Here is a 15,986-nt window from a genome sequence, read left to right on the forward strand (position 1 = left end):
ATCCTCAAAAGTCCTTGCTAAAATGGAAATAGGGGCTCTGGACCCCCGGGATGAGATCAGAAGGGGATGGAGGAGTAGGAACCTGGCCGGGGCACTCCGAAGACTTCTGAACATATTCTGTTCCTCATTCCTCTCTCTTTCCCCTCACCCCAGGAGGTAATAATCTCTTGGGTTGTTGTTAGGATGCCTACACTGAGCAAGGACACCCTAGCAGCTTTGTTTCATGAAGATCAAAGCCCTTCTCAGACACAACCTCGTCTACCTCTTATTGGCCTTGGGAGGTGCAGAACTGGTTGGTCCAGGATGCTTGTGCCCATTCTATAGATGGAAACAACAAGGGCAAGGACTCATAAACTGACTCATTGTTAGGTCCAGTATCTGCTGAAGCCTGCCAGGGCAGTGTTGCTTGCTAATGACAGTCATGCTTGTTTGAACTTCACAGACTGAGCTTCTGTTATGATCTAGCTACTACCAATCTTCTCTCCCTTTCCCGAAGTTCCCTGTGTTACTGTTCCCGTCTGTGTCTTTATACTCATGTCACCAGGGTTGGAGAGTGCCTGGAAATAAAGGAGGGCACTCCAGAGCCTGACTATGTGGCAAATCAACACAGATTCCATGCATAGATTTTCAGCTGGTCTGCTCTTGCCAGGCAGGAGGAAAAAATATATTCATCAGGCCGAACCCGCTCATGACTCACCTTGCTTTATCTACCATGATCCATTGTCCAAGAATCTCTTTACCCAACTAAAAGCCAGCATCTTCCATAAATCTCTATCACAGCATTGAAATTATTTCCTTCTAGAAAGTATCCTCATGTACTGAGGCTATGCATAAAGGGGCAGTAAAAGGAAAAAAAAAATTTTTGGAAGCTGGAAGTAGATTCAGGCGGCCTGGAATCACGTAAAGCTTTTTTTTTTTTTTTTTTCCTCTTTAAGAACGGAGATAGTGCATGTGAAAAAGCGCAGTGCCTAATACATAGTAAGACCTCAGTAAACAATCATTAAATTGGAAACCCCAGAGTTCCCAGAGGTTTGTCTAACTCCTGGTCACACCTGGTGTGAAGAGCTGACTCACTGGAAAAAATTCTGATGCTGGGAAAGATTGAGGGCAGGAGGAGAAGGGGATGATTTTAGCATGACAGAGGATAACATGGTTGGATGGCATCACCGACGTGAGCAGTCCATGGAGTTGCAAAGAGTCAGATACGACTTAGTGACTGAACAACAACAAACATTTGTTTGGATGATATACATATTTTTGAATATATGGCAGGACTATACTCATGAACTTTTCCTCTCAAGTTCAATTCTTAAATCCTAAAGCCCAGATCCATCAAGTCCTCATGGGTCATCTTCTGCAGAACCCTGATCTTGATACCAAGGTATCAATGCATAAACATCCTTTGAGGGCCCCTGTGTCCCAGGGCTGTAACTGTACCTACAGTAGACACACAGTCAGACACACAGTCTCTGTGATAGCAGTGTGGACTGATGTCCTGCCATGCACCGGTAGGACATCTCAGCACCTGTGGGTGGTGTCAAAGATGTTGTCAGTTGCCTTGGTGCGCGGTTGGATCTAAGCTTTGTTTAACAGCAAGTCATCTGAGTGAGGGTGAAGGAGTCATGAGCTGCAGAATAAATACCTTCCATTATCACCTTGGAATATTCCAGGCCCTGTTGATTTAAGTGTGTTTCAAGGCCAGCCAGTTTTCAACCCGGTGTGAAAGGAGGGACCCTTTGCACATGTATGGTGAGGTTAGGGGAACATGGTGATGGTGTGACATATAAATCCTGTTCCAAGACTCCTTAGTGTGTATGTGTGTGTGTATATGTGTGTGAATATGTGTATGTGTGTATACATGTGTATGTATATATGTGTCTATGTGTGTGCGCACATATGTGTATATATGTGTATATGTGTGTCTGCGCATGTGTACGTGTGTGTGTGCATATGTGTGTGTCCATATGTAGACTATCTTTCTCTCAGTGGATTTTGGCCACAGATTCTTGCTGGGTTATTCCACACCCGTGAGATGTGTGAATCTTGAGACCTCTTCGCTGACAAGTATTCACTGAGTGCTCGCCTTGTGCATGTGTTTCCATCAGAGTCTCCACAAGAAGCAGACGACACATTTAAAACAGAGTTTATCTGCAGAGGGTTTATTTGCAATGAGACTACTGGCAAAAGTGTGAGGGTGGGAACCATAGGGATGGAGCAGTAACCTTGGCGCAGCAGTGGTCCTGGGGTTATCAGCTGCAGGTCTGAGGCACAGAGGGAGGGGGCTGTCATTGCAAGCTGGAGAGGAGGGCCAGGCAGCAGTGGCCTTCAGCTGAGGGCCCAGCCGACTGCAGGGGACCTTGCCAACCAGGATTGAGGGGAATACTTACTTTCAGCAACAGCTCTCTTTCCTTCCACTCCTCTGTGGGGTTCCGTACCAGCCAAATCCTCCAGGAGCCTGGAGCCCAGGAACCTGGTAGGGGCTTGGACAGCTCAGGGGGCAGAGGGCAGGCTGGAGGAGCATCTGGAGCATTGGAGGGTATCTGGAGGGGCAAATGCACCTCAACAGGCAAAATACTGCACTGTCCAGTGGATAGGGATTCCAGGTTCTGTGAGGTCCGAAGTTCACACAATTTTGGGGGTCTGCTTAAAGAAAATCATACAAAAATATCTTACCTTGGCAAAAAAAACCAAAACCAAAAACAAAAAAAACCCAAAAAACAAAAACCCACTAAAATGGTTAACAGAAGGCTTTGGATGAGACATGTGCTTAAGCCTCATTAGTTTCACTGTAAATCTCCCTCCGCCTATGACTTTGGGGACATTGACCTAGAACAGCACCGCTGCCCTAAATAAGGTTACTGTCTCATGGATATGGATTACCGAAGGCTTAGACAACTGATTAGAATTACAAAGCAAACTATGGCGTAAGATAATTACGGATGGAATACACAGATTAGGTAGGCATGGATATAGGCTTTGACAGACAGGATTTAGACGCGTGGCTATGAGTGGCGAGAATAATACTCTCTGCTCTTTATTGAGCATCTACTACAGACAAAGCACTGTCTCTAGGATATCTCATTTAATCCTGACAAAAACAAGATATTGAGACTCATAGGGGTTAAGTCATTTAGTTCACAAAGTTAGAGAGTGGAGGAGCCGGGATTTGATCGCGAGCTGTTTGCTTCCAGAGCCAGGCCCTAATATACTGAACCAAGCGGCTGTGTGACAAGCATGCAGTTGTGGACGAGAAGGTGCGAAAATGGAAGCACCACTTGGCCAAACGGGAATATTTTACATCCAACTCTTTTCAACACATTATTTAGTAAATCAAGCTACTGCGAACACGGGCGATATTTATTTCGGTTCCTAGGGCTTTGACGAATACAGCATCTGACCACAAGAACGGATTCAAGAGACTGTAGACCGCGTTTCCCAGAGGCCCACTGGGGCCGAGCCAACACGAGCTCGCTTTGCCAGTGAAAGACTCCATTTCCCAGCACGCAGTGCGAGGGCCGGCCCGCGGCTCCCGTCATTCCTCGGGGGCCGGCGGGAGCCAGCGCGGGCTCCGCCCATCCCGCGCGTTCCCGCTCGCTCCGCCTCTCCCTCTCGCCTGAGCCAATGGGAATGCCCCATACTGCAGGGTGTGACGGGGCTGGCGCCGCCGCGGAGTTGCGAGTCGGCGAAAGCGGCGGGAAGTTCGTACTGGGCAGAAGGCGACGGTCTGCGGCTTGGGGTAGGGCGGCCGCGCGCTAAGCGGTCCGAGGGCGCCGGCGCCGAACGGGGACTGTGGAGGGGGCGGCCGGGGAGCTGGGCTAGCGTGGGGCGGCCGGGCGGCCGTGCCCTCGGGGCGGTGTCGAGGGCGGCGGTCGGCGGCGGCGCGGCGTCCTCTCTCCCGCCGGGGCTCCCTCAGGTCCCGCTGCGGCCCTGGGTTTTCCTGCACCGGCGGGGGGGGTGCCCGAGGCTCAGCTATCCGTTCTGGACGGCACGTAGGCCGGTCAGACTCGCGCCGTGTCTGGGAGATGGCCCTTGTAAGGCCAGCCTGGACCGCCGGGGTCTTTCCTCCCTCTCGGAGCTCATACTCTGCAGGGGAATCGGAGTAGAAGCAAATAGTACCATTTGCAGATGCCGAAAAGCTCCCTAGTAATAGGATAGGCGACGGTGGGCCGGAGTGGTAGGGGTGACGGAGAGCATCTCAGGAGGTGACGTTGGTCCTGAGACCTGAGATGGGCGAAGGAGCCTTCTCCCCAGAGGGTAGCGTTTCCAGGCGTTTCTAACCAGTCGGTGTCGGGCTGAGGCCGGGTAAGAGCTTGCTTGCACTTGACCGCAAGGTTCAAGGCTGTGAAGCTCTGTAGGAGAGTTTTTACAAGGGATTTTAGCATCCTTCTGACGGTTTTTGTTGCCCCTCCGTAGCTACGGGTTGGCACCCCTTTGCTGATGTAGCCATGTTCAAGGACAGCAAGTAGTTTTTCCTTTTTCGAATAATTTTTGGCTCCGGTGTCAAAACTCATAGGTCATTTATTTAAATTAGACAAAAAGCATCAGAGTCTCTGGGTTGAGAGAGAGAGGGAGGAAGGGGACGCAGACACGACGTTCCTGTTGAGGCCACCCATTTTTCACTCCCCCCCACCCCCGCCTTTTTTGTTTTTGTTTTTTTGCTTGTTGTTGACTCTTCCTCTCCCTTCGCAATCTCCTTTTCTTGAAACAACCTGGAAATAACCAGTTTTGCTGTTGGGAGGAAGGTGCGTTTAAGGAACTGTTGAAGAGCCTCATTAATTACTGTTTTTTCATTTCTTTCTATTTTAACTGCAGTTACCCATCTGTGGAGTCTGAACTTTGCAAGAGTTAAAAATAAATAGGGCAGCATTTATTTTGAAGAGTTCAGAATAAAGGCACCTTACTTTTCTTGACATGTGGAGTGTGATACTTTTGGGGAAGAATTTAATCTCCAGTTTTAAAGAAGTCTCAGAGGGCAGCAGGGGTTCTTTATGTTGTTGTTTAGTCCCTCAGTTGTGTCCGACTCTTTGTGACCCCCACAGCCTGTAGCTCCCCAGGCCCTTCTGTCCGTGGGATTTCCCAGGGAGAATACTGGAGTGGGTTGGGTTGCCATTTTCTCCTCCAAGATAAGATGATGTTCATCAGCTGTCTGTAGAAGGGAATTCAGTAGTCACTTAACACAAACTTCTCTGCTGAAGCTGCTACAGGTGCTGTGTCATGTCAACATTGTTCATCAGATTCTGGGATAATAGTAACCCAGCTTGAATCTAGTGACGGTAAACTTGTGTTAAGAGTTCAGTTCAGTCGCTCAGTTGTGTCCGACTCTTTGTGACCCCATGAATCGAAGCACGCCAGGCCTCCCTGTCCATCACCAACTCCCGGAGTTCACTCACACTCCTGTCCATCGAGTCAGTGATGCCATCCAGCCATCTCATCCTCTGTCATCCCCTTCTCCTCCTGCCCCCAATCCCTCCCAGCATCAGAGTCTTTTCCAGTGAGTCAGCTCTTCGCATGAGGTGGCCAAAGTACTGGAGTTTCAGCTTTAGCATCATTCCTTCCACAGAAATCCCAGGGCTGATCTCCTTGAGAATGGACTGGTTGTGTTAAGCATTACTGTCCATTTATTATACTAGTATCTAATGCAAAAGGGCTTCCAGGTGGGTAGAGAATCCTCCTGCCAAGTAGGCACAGATTTGATCCCAGGGTCGGGAACATCCCCTGAAGAAGGAAATGACAACCCACTCCAGTGTGCTTGCCTGGGAAATCCCGTAGACAGAGGAGCCTGGTGGGCTACAGTCCACGGGGTCACAGAGTCAGACGCGACTTAGCGACTAAACAGCAACAACAGTCTAGTGCAAATACCAGATTTAGAGTGTAATGGCTTACGTTAAGCACAGCAAGAATTGTGGGAGGATATTTGTTAAATGAGAAAATGAAGGAATGTAACATTTGTAGAACCTGGCATATAATAAGTTAGTAAGTGCCCAGGAGATGGTTATGTGGAAAGCTTATGTTAAGTTTTATTCCAGGGTGCAAGTTGTATATTTTAAAATTAATAGTAGTGCATTGAAAATGTTGACAGACCCTAAAATTAAATTTCTTAATTAGGCCAGGCTTTTTCTTTTTCTTTTTTTTTTTGAGAACTAATGTGAAATAATAATAAATAATGTAAGTGAGGGTCCCAGATGTCTTGGGAAGAAAAATACGATTTTTATTTTGACAACTATATACATATTTTTCCTTAAAGCCATCCCTAATAAGATATGATGTGCTATGAATAGAATTTTGGTTTAAAAAATAAAACTTTGAAAGTATTTTTATTTGGTAAATAAAACTTACTGGAAATGAGGCAAAGCTTGAAAATTTACCTTATATCAAAATGAAGGATGATTCCTGAATTTATGCAAATGTTAGTGTCTTCATAGATCAGGCATTGAACCTAATGGAAATTAAGTGCTGCCTCTGTGTGTGTGACTGAGGCTCTCATGGAAATTGTTCTTCGTAATGGATGGGTTACCGAATAGGCCTGGAGAATATTTTTCAGACTGGTAATACATTTTGCACGTTTGCCGAGTTTATTTTTCAGAGTGAGCAGAGATGGACTTGTTTATTCACCAGACGTCCTGTGCCTGCTGTATGTCAGGAGCTGTGCCGGGGGCAGAATCTGTTCTTGCGATTGGAGGGTCTTGTCGAAGCAACTTTTCTTTTAAGCTAATAGAGGTCATTGTTTTGAACTTTGGTTATCTAGCACCCAGCACACGAGAAGTCAAGTGTGTATGGCACATTCGAAAAACTATAGTGTTCGTGGTAAAATGTAGAAAACAGGAAATTTTTAATCAAGGTGTAAGGATGATACGGAAAAGTGATGGAGTCTGCTACAGCGTTAGCTGGGTGGTGTGACCTAGATGTGCTCACACTCTGTGATACATTTGGCCCTTTTGACCCAGATTCCTGTGAACATGTTCTTACTTGCCTTTACAAAGATGTGAAGATTCATGTTGATGCATGGCGAAAACCACCACAGTATTGTAATTAGCCTCCAATGAAAATAAATTAATTAAAAAAAAAAGATGTAAAGAAGGGCATGCCCTTTAATATCTTGCCCCCTTAGCTTCTGAGTGATATTTAAGTACCTAACATTCCACGGTTGTTGTTTTGAACTAATTTCTTGCAGTGCTCCATCTCTCCCAATGTCATCTTAAATCTTTGAACTCAAACTCAAGCACATTCTACTCTTCTTTTCTGGATGACATGTGGACAACACTTGAAGAAAGAAAAGCTCTCTAGAGTGTGGATAGGTATGAAATCTGCCCTTCCCCTGTAATTGGAGTTTGATTTTTAATATTCACTGATAAATACTAATGACAGGAAACTACTTCTAGTAACATTCATTGGTAAATTTATCAAGAATTTTATTAGCCACAGTGTCTTTGTCAGCTTGGTTTGAATTATATTGTTTGTTTAGTCTTCATGGAGGTACATGGATTTCTATGATTCTTTGCAGTTAGTCCTGTCTCTCCATGGGTCTTTGACCCAAGAGAAAGGAACCATCTCCGATTTGAAAATGAGATGCTGTCCGCACTGCCAATGTTTAGGGTGAATATTAAACCTACACATAGACTGAAGTGTTGATCAGGAAGCTGTATGTATTAAATGGGAAGAGACACTAGATGGAAGTCATGTAATTAAGTTGCAGGGTTGTTAATTTGAGATTTGGGAATGTTCTGGACACAGTTGTCTTAACAGAGCTTAGTACCCAGTCTGAATGAGAACTGGAAAGCCAGTGGGCAAAGGGGACAGCACCATCTTTTACTTTTCATGGCTTTATAGTTTCCTTCTGTGCATTTATTTCTCTTTGCACACTGCCGGTCTTGCTGCTGTTCACGTTTGGGGCAGATAGTCTTAGTGCTAGCTCCTTGTTTCAGGAATCCTAGAGAGGCTCCATTATCTCTGTCAGTTAGATCCAAAATTTTTAAAAAAGTCATGAAGTTAGAAATCCTAGAGCTAAGATAACTACAGCTTTATTTCAGATTAATTGCTTTCCTCAAATTGTCTTACGAAGTATTAATAACAGCCGAACAAATGCCATTGTGTGATAATGCTGTGTATAAATGCATTGTGATCACATGGCGTGTTAGAAAGTGCCATTAAGCCTTCAGTCTTCATAGACTGTCAGGAACAAACTTTTGCTGTTTCTGCTGGAATTGTTGCTTTTGTTCCACTTGTTATTGAAATTTACTATTTAACATGGTAGCAGAGCTATCACCATACAGATTATATCTAATTATGCATTCTTTTTTAGAGGTAGTAAGGAAAAAAGTCTTTTTTGGGAATCAGGGAAAAAGTTCTAGAAATGCATTAAAAAAAACCCAAGGCCAGGTTATAACATTTAAGAGGCTTGCTTACTGGTTTTATATGGCACCCCACTCCAGTACTCTTGCTTGGAAAATCCCATGGATGGAGGAGCCTGGTGGGCTGCAGTCCATGGGGTTGCTAAGAGTCGGACAGGACTGAGCAACTTCACTTTCACTTTTCACTTTCATGCATTGGAGAAGGAAATGGCAGCCCACTCCAGTGGTCTTGCCTGGAGAATCCCAGGGACGGGGGAGCCTGGTGGGCTGCCGTCTTTGGGGTCCCACAGAGTCGGACATGACTGAAGTGACTTAGCATAGCATAGAAAATATTGTAGAAATTGTGACTTTCAAATGCATTACTTCACATGTTGCAGCCCATGTGAAATGGTGCAGCCACTCTGGGATTTAGTTTGACAGTTTCTTAAAAAGTTGAACATACACCACGCACATGATCCAGCAGTTACACCCCTGGGCATTTATCCTCAGAAAATAAAAGCTTATGTTCACATGAAGATCTGTATGTGAATGTTCTAGTGGCTTCGTTTATAAAAGCCAAAACTCAGAGACAGCCGATGCATCCTTCAGTGGGTAAATGGTCAAATAAAATGAGGTTTAGCCATATAATGGAACACGAAAAGGAGCAAACGAAACAAAATCATAACAAAAAGGAGCAAACTACTGACACGAGCAACAGTTTGGATGGAGTTTAAGGGCACAGTACTGAGTGAAAAGGTTGTGTGATTAACATTCCTTTGTATAACGTTCCCGAAACCATATAGTTACAGTAGTGGAGAAGAGCTCAGTTTTGCCACAGTGAGGGTTGGGAGTATGATGTTACTATAGCGGGGTAGCCTGAGGGAGTTTCTTTGGGGGTGATTGAACAGTTCTGTGGCTTGGTTATTGTGATGGTTTTAATTATCTTTACATACGATGAAATGTCACAAGGTGTATACACACACACACACACACACACACACACACACACACACACGGTAAAAACTGAAGTTTGAATAAGTACTTTTGTTACTAACACTGTATCAGTGAGTTTCCTAATTTTGATCACTATTATGCTCCATGATGTTGGGTTGTAGGAGTAAGTATAGACTTTATTCACTAAGAAACTGCAAGCTTTCCCAGAGCTGTACCATCTTACAGTCCTGTCATCACTATATGAGTGATCAATTTCTCCACATTTTTACCAGCATTTGGTGTTAGCAGTATTTTTTATGTTAGCCATTTTAATAGGTGTGTATTGGTACTTCAGAATGGCTTTAATTTGCATTTTCCTAATGGCTAATGATGTTCAACATCTTTCCATATGCTTGTCCTTTGAAGTGGTTCAGACAGAACAAGCCTCCACAAAATGTATCATTATGGCAAGTGGATTACTTTAAGCCAAAGAGAGTGAAGACCCATAAGATTCCGGAGCTTTTTACTGCCCCCTCAACTGACAGATTTGGAGAAGGAAATGGCACCCCACTCCAGTATTCATGCCTAGAAAATCCCATGGACGGAGGAGCCTGTAGGCTACAGTCCATGGAGTCACAAAGAGTCGGGCACGACTGAGCGACTTCACTTCACTTCAACTGACAAGTTAGTTTAGATAAGGAGCCTGGTTCAGAGAGAGCTGTTACCAGAGATAACTTTTAACTGAAAGGCTTAACTGTGTGGCATCTAATAACAAACATCTGATCACATGTCTGAATTACCTTCCTCCTCTTTGAAGTCCCCGCCCCCTGTCCCCTTCCTCTGCTCAGGATGGCAAATAAGCCTCCACGGCCTGCCCTGCCCTTGGGGCCCATATTTTTGTGGAGGTACAATTAAATTTGTTTTTCTCCTGTTAATTTGTCTTAGGCCAGTTTAATTGATGCAGTAGCAAAAGAACCTAGAATGGTAGAGGAAATATTTTTTCTTTCCCACATAGTCATATCTTACTTTGTTCAAATCATTTTCCTGTTTTCTAATTTGCTTTCTTACTGTTGAATTTAGAGCATTCTTTATATATTCTGAATACAAGTCCTTTGCCAGATACGTGATTTGTAAATGTATTCTCTCAGTCTGTGGCTTGTCTTTTCATTCTCTTACAGTGTCTTCTGCAGCACAGAAGGTTTTAATTTTCATGAAGTCCAACTTACCAACGTATGGATCGTTTTTGGTGTCATGCATGTCTCAGAACTCTACCGAACCATAGGTCAGGTAGATGTTCCAAGTTTTCTTCGAAGTGCTTAACAATTTTATGTCTTACGTTTAGATCAATGAATCCATTTCGGGTTAATTTGTGCACGGAGTATGACTTTTAGGTCTTTTTCTTTTCTTTTCCTTTTGTGTATGGGTGTCTGCTTGTTCCAGAACCATTTATTGAGAAGACTATGCTTTCTCCATTGAGTCTTTTTTTTTTTTTAAATCTTTATCAAAAATCAGTTGGCTGTAAACTGCAAACAAAATGAATAAGCAATTAAGTATGGAAATTAATACAGATGTCTGAAGGTATAAAGGCTCATGGCTTGAGTCTTGAAAAAAATATGTATAGATTTGAGAGGAAGTGGGAAAACATTTTAGAGAATAGCATGAGCAAATTTAGGTCCTAGAGAAAATAAGAACTGGCTGTTTTGGGGTGTCATGGAAGTGAAGGAGAGGGAGGGACATTGGGGGAGGATAATTCATTCATGTGTCTAGGAAACTGCTGGCCAGTTTTTAATCAGTTTATTGACTGCTAGAAGGTACTGTAGGTTCTGGAGCAGGAAGAAGGATATGGTAGAAATAGTCTTCGAGAGACTTTTTTTAGGGGTATGTATGGCAGTGATGGGGCTTCCCAGGTGGTGCTAGTGGTAAAGAACCTGCCTGCCAGTGCAGGAGACATAAGAGACGCGGGTTCAATTCCTGGGTTGGGAAGATCCCCTGGAGGAGGGCATGGCAACCCACTTCAGTATTCTTGCCTGCAGAATCCCATGGACAGAGGAGCCTGGCGGGCTACAGTCCATGGTGTCACAAAGAGTTGGACATGACTGAGTTACTAAGCAAGCACTCAGATGGCAGTGCTAGGTTAGTAGGAAGAAGAGGATACAGCCATGACCCTGACAGTGTTGTTACTTTATAACTAAGTCCTTTGTATTTCTCTGAAGGGTTTTGGTAGATTTTAGACTTTGGCCACTTTTTCAGACTTTTCTCCCTAGTGATGGCTCCTGAGAACTCTGCTGGGCCTTCTAACTCCTTCACATCAACGCTTCCTTTAGTAAGTTGTGTGTGTTGGCTCATTGTTGACTTTGGTGACAGTTCTTATCAGGCCTAAAAGGAGTCCAAGAGATGAGCAACTGAAATGATGAAAACATAAAAGAGTTGATGAATTGGTCCAATGAGAAAAAGTTAATGGAATCTCTTTTATTTATCACGGCTAAGAGCAGACTCAGGGGTTATTTAATCAGAACGTCCTGATACTTGTATTTGAAGAACTACACCGAGAGTGGTGATGACCAGCTGTTCTTCAGAGTCACCGAGGACTGAGCAAGGACAGACAGCTCAGATGGCAAGATTAGGGTTTTAGTCTGAGGAAGGACTTTCCAGGCAGTGAGAACATTAGATGCTTCCTGCCAGTAATGGAAGGGTCTTTAGAGAGGGAATAGGAAGCCTAGATGTAGTCTAGGAACATTTTTCTTATAGTTGGGGATGTGACGGGTGACAGCCCCCGAGTCCTAATTTATTAATTTGTGACCAGAAATACTGTTTCTGTTTTCTTAACAACCACTTCCTGTTCTTGATTTCTTTCCCTGAACAAATTATATTTCTTTTTCTGTTCACCTTTGGGAATCTCGTTTGGTTTCTGCCTTCTCTTGTGCGTTTTAAAAGATTATCTTAGATGTAGATTAGACTTCTGTCATTTAAAAAAAATAGCTTCTCAACAAATAGAACTTTTGTAACATCAAACTGCTAAATATCCATGCATTTCTACTTTTTAATTTAGAACATGGAAAAGCGTATCATCCCATTTTTATAAAACATCAGTGATGACTTGTTGAGCAAAGGATTTTACTGCATAAGAGATTACCGTGACATGTATTAATGAAAGATTGGCAGTGTGAGAAGCTTTCCTGCGATCACTTATTTGCCTTCAGAGCAGTTTTTCTCTTTGATTTAATTTTCTTGGTCTGATTCTTTTCTACAAGTCTAGATCTTTTTCCCACTGAAATGTTTAGATTGACCAAGACTTTCACTCATGATCGCAACCCTTCAGTATTAAAACGGAATTTTTTTTTTTCTGCGGAAGAGCAAGCTCTTACAGTGCTATGCAAGCTGCCCATTTAAAACTATCATTGCTTGGCACCTATGCCCTAGTGACAGTTTGACCAACATGTGAGCAGGCACACTGCCATCCTGACAGATGGGCGTGGGTAGAGGCAGCCAAGAAACCATGTATCTGCATCTAGTGTATTTGTTAAGGGCAGGATTCCCAGTCGGGGATGTTCAAACGTCTGTCCATCCTGAGCGTTCACGCCTATGGATAAAGGGATGTCATCATTAATCTCAGCCTCTGACTGAGATTCCATGGGTATGTAAGAGCTTCTTGGCACTTACAGAAGTAGGCAATTGGGGACAATCAGGATAATTGTCCTCTCCTTCATCCCAGGACTACTTCAAATAATCCTTTTCTTTTTTTCCTAGCCAACTTGGTTTGCAGTGAGTACAAAACTGTTCAGACATGGTCCCAATACTTCTAGAATATATACTGTTGCATTTTTTTTCTCGTGTAAAGAAGCTCTGAAGCCATAGGTATTTATGGTTTGGACAGTGATGTACATAATTGATTGGAGTCAGGTAGACCGGAGTTCACAGACTGATGGCTGTGTGACATCAGGGTAAGCTAATTCTACCATCACATCAAGATGAAATAATAGCTGTTACATAGGGTGGTTATGAGAATGGCCTGTGAAACATGTACAGTGAATTGCTTGGTGTAATGACTGGTCCCCTGTATGTGTTCAATAAGCGTGTATCATCATCATCATTGCTGTAATATACCTGAGGGCATTTTTCTCTGGAGAGTTACTGAAACAGGGAAATCTTTTTTCCACTCATTTCCTATTAATACCATTCTTGAAAGTCATGTATTGGATATCATCACATTGTTTAGTCTATAATGGAATGCCTCCAACAACAGGGAGCTCACTACCTTTAGAAAAGGGTTATTCAGTCATGGAACTGGTGACATTTTAGATGAGTTGTCCTTTGCTGTGTTGGGGGGTTCTCTGAATTGTTGGGTGTTCATCATCCCCGGCCAGGGGGCACAGAATTGTCCCTGTTTGAGAACCACTGCTCTCTGCTGTTCTTAATGAAGTATTGAGAACCACTGCTCTCTGCTGTTCTTAATGAAGTATTGACTGTTAGTAGGTACTTTCTTAGGTTGAGTGGAAGTCTTTGTTTTTCCTACTCAGTTCTGTCTTTTGGAGACATGTAGGACAAGCTCAATTCCTGTTTCGTATTATGGTCTTTCAAATACTTGAAAATGGTCATCAAGTCTTCTCAGTCTTTTTGAGTTGAAACATCATCTAGTTCATTAACTGTTTCTTACAAGTCTTGATTTCATGTCATTTCACCACATTAGTGACTTTCCTTTGATTTAATTTATTTTTATTTTTTTAAATGGTAGTGCTTAAAATTGAATGCAGTACTCCATGCAGGGCTTGATAAATTAAAAAAAAAAATTGAGTTGCATCCCTTACTTTAGATACAACACTTTTGTATTAGGATAGGAAAGATTACCTTTCATCATCTACATGCTTTCAGCTGTATCCTTTATTATCAGCTGTATCCTCTTAATGACCACATGATATGTTGAACCTAGAGTTGAGTAAAACCCTTAGATGTATTTAAGCCATGTCTTCTTTAGCCTGTTTTTATGCATTAGTTTTGGTGTTTAAGCATGATAACTTCTGCTTATCCTGTTAATTTTTTGTTTTTTTAATTTAGCTAACTGCAATCCAAATTCTTGGTCAACTCTGAAGTTTTAGCGTAAAAGAGCAAGTAGGTGCTAATGACGCTGTCAGCTGAGAGTGAAAATATGGGGGAGAGGTGTGTGTTTGTGTGCGTGCGTGTGTCCATGTGCATGTGTCTGAAAGGGGAACTGGAGGTGGAAACCTGGGAATCCTGATGTTAAGAGGCAGCTGGACACAAAGGAGGCGACAGACCAGGAAGGGGTGGGCCAAAAAAAGTAGGGTGAAAATGAGTTTATCTTGGAAGCTGGAGAGACTGTGTGTTAAATACTGGGGTAGATCCTTGAATACCAAATGAACAGGACATCGTCCCTGCTTTCTGCTCCTGTCTTTATTTGCCCCATGGTTTAACTGTTCAGTTAATGGTATTACCTAGTCAGTTATGCCTGAACACCTAGAGTTACTCTTTATTTTACCTTCATACACTCCCTGGTGGCTTAGACGGTAAAGAATCTGCCTTCAGTGTGGGAGACCTGGGTTCGATCCCTGGGTTGGGATCCCTTGGAGGAGGGCATGGCAACCCACTCCAGTATTCTAGCATGAAAAATCCCATGGACAGAGGAGCCTGGTGGGCTATAGTCACAGAGTTGGACGTGACTGAGTGAGCACACGCACATCTGAGATTCATTCATGCTGCATATAGTATGTTGTGTGTGTTGGTAGTACTCTCTAATTCTGGTTAACTGTTACTGTGTAATACATGAGTTTTTTGGTTATTGACTACTACCTAACACCAAACTTAGTGGGAGTTAAACAACAACCATATTACTATGCTCATGGATTTGGAATTTGGTTAGGACAGCTTGCCCTGTTGTTTCAGGGTTCCCTTACTCACATGTATGGTGCTTTGGCTGGGATGTCATGAAGACCAGGACCATCTGGGATTGTTGACTGGAGCACTTACATTTTGTTTTTTTTTTGAAAGGCTATTTGTTTTTCCAGTGGTATATCTAAAACAGTTAGAACGGAGGCAAAGACTTCTATTTGAAACTTGCTTTGCTTCTTTGCAACTTTTGAGTAGATCGTTTGGATAGTGTTCAGGTATTGCTGCTGGAAAGGGTGTAACGGGGCCGATGATGGTCTTTAACCAGAGGAAAGTCATCGTCTGTATCCAGAAGCAGAGATTTCCTTTGAGACGGAGAGGTGGTCACTGGTATAGTGGTTGCTCTGAAGGTGGCTGTGCCCTGGCTCCAGGTCCTCCACGGGGCCTTTGGCTCTTCAAGCATCTGGACTGGGTCCCACTGGAAGCTTGCTGAGAGTGACTCATCCTGAGGTCACACAGCGTCACTTCCACTGTACTCTACTGGTTGAAATGGACACAGGTCTGCCTGGATTCAAGGGGAAGGAACTTAGACCTCACATCTTAAGAAAGGTGTGTCAAAAGTTCTGTGACAATTTTTAAAAAGCACCATAAATTGTAGACTAATTTATCCATTCTGTTGTAATTGTAGATGGATATTGGAATAGTTTCTACTTTGGAGAAGTTTTGAATAATGCTGCTGAAGTCATTCTTGTTCTATCTCTGGTTCACGTTTGTATTCATTTTAGTTGCGTATACTAAGAGGAGAATTGCTAGTCCCGGTGTGTGTGTATCTTTAGCTTTGATAGGTACTGCCGGTTTTCCACAGTGTGTACCAGTTCATGCCTCTAC

General features: G+C 43.4%; 1 protein-coding gene across 9 annotated transcripts in view; it reads left to right on the top strand.

Moving 5' to 3' along the window:
* Positions 1-3,614: 3,614 nt before the first annotated feature.
* Positions 3,615-15,986, top strand: part of VRK1 (VRK serine/threonine kinase 1) — an 84,521-nt gene continuing 72,149 nt past the window's right edge. For 2 of the 9 annotated variants that reach the window (XM_070775664.1, XM_070775665.1), the window contains exon 1: positions 3,615-3,736. In XM_070775664.1, coding sequence (XP_070631765.1) covers positions 3,622-3,736 — 115 coding nt within the window. In that variant the 5' untranslated portion in view covers positions 3,615-3,621. Of the gene's footprint in view, positions 3,737-7,171; positions 7,296-10,438; positions 10,548-15,986 lie in introns of those variants that run through there. The other 7 variants (XM_070775669.1, XM_070775671.1, XM_070775668.1 and 4 more) reach the window with 7 other exon arrangements.

The sequence above is a fragment of the Bos indicus genome, chromosome 21 (genome assembly GCF_029378745.1).
Source record: "Bos indicus isolate NIAB-ARS_2022 breed Sahiwal x Tharparkar chromosome 21, NIAB-ARS_B.indTharparkar_mat_pri_1.0, whole genome shotgun sequence".
NCBI classification, from domain to species: domain Eukaryota; kingdom Metazoa; phylum Chordata; class Mammalia; order Artiodactyla; family Bovidae; genus Bos; species Bos indicus.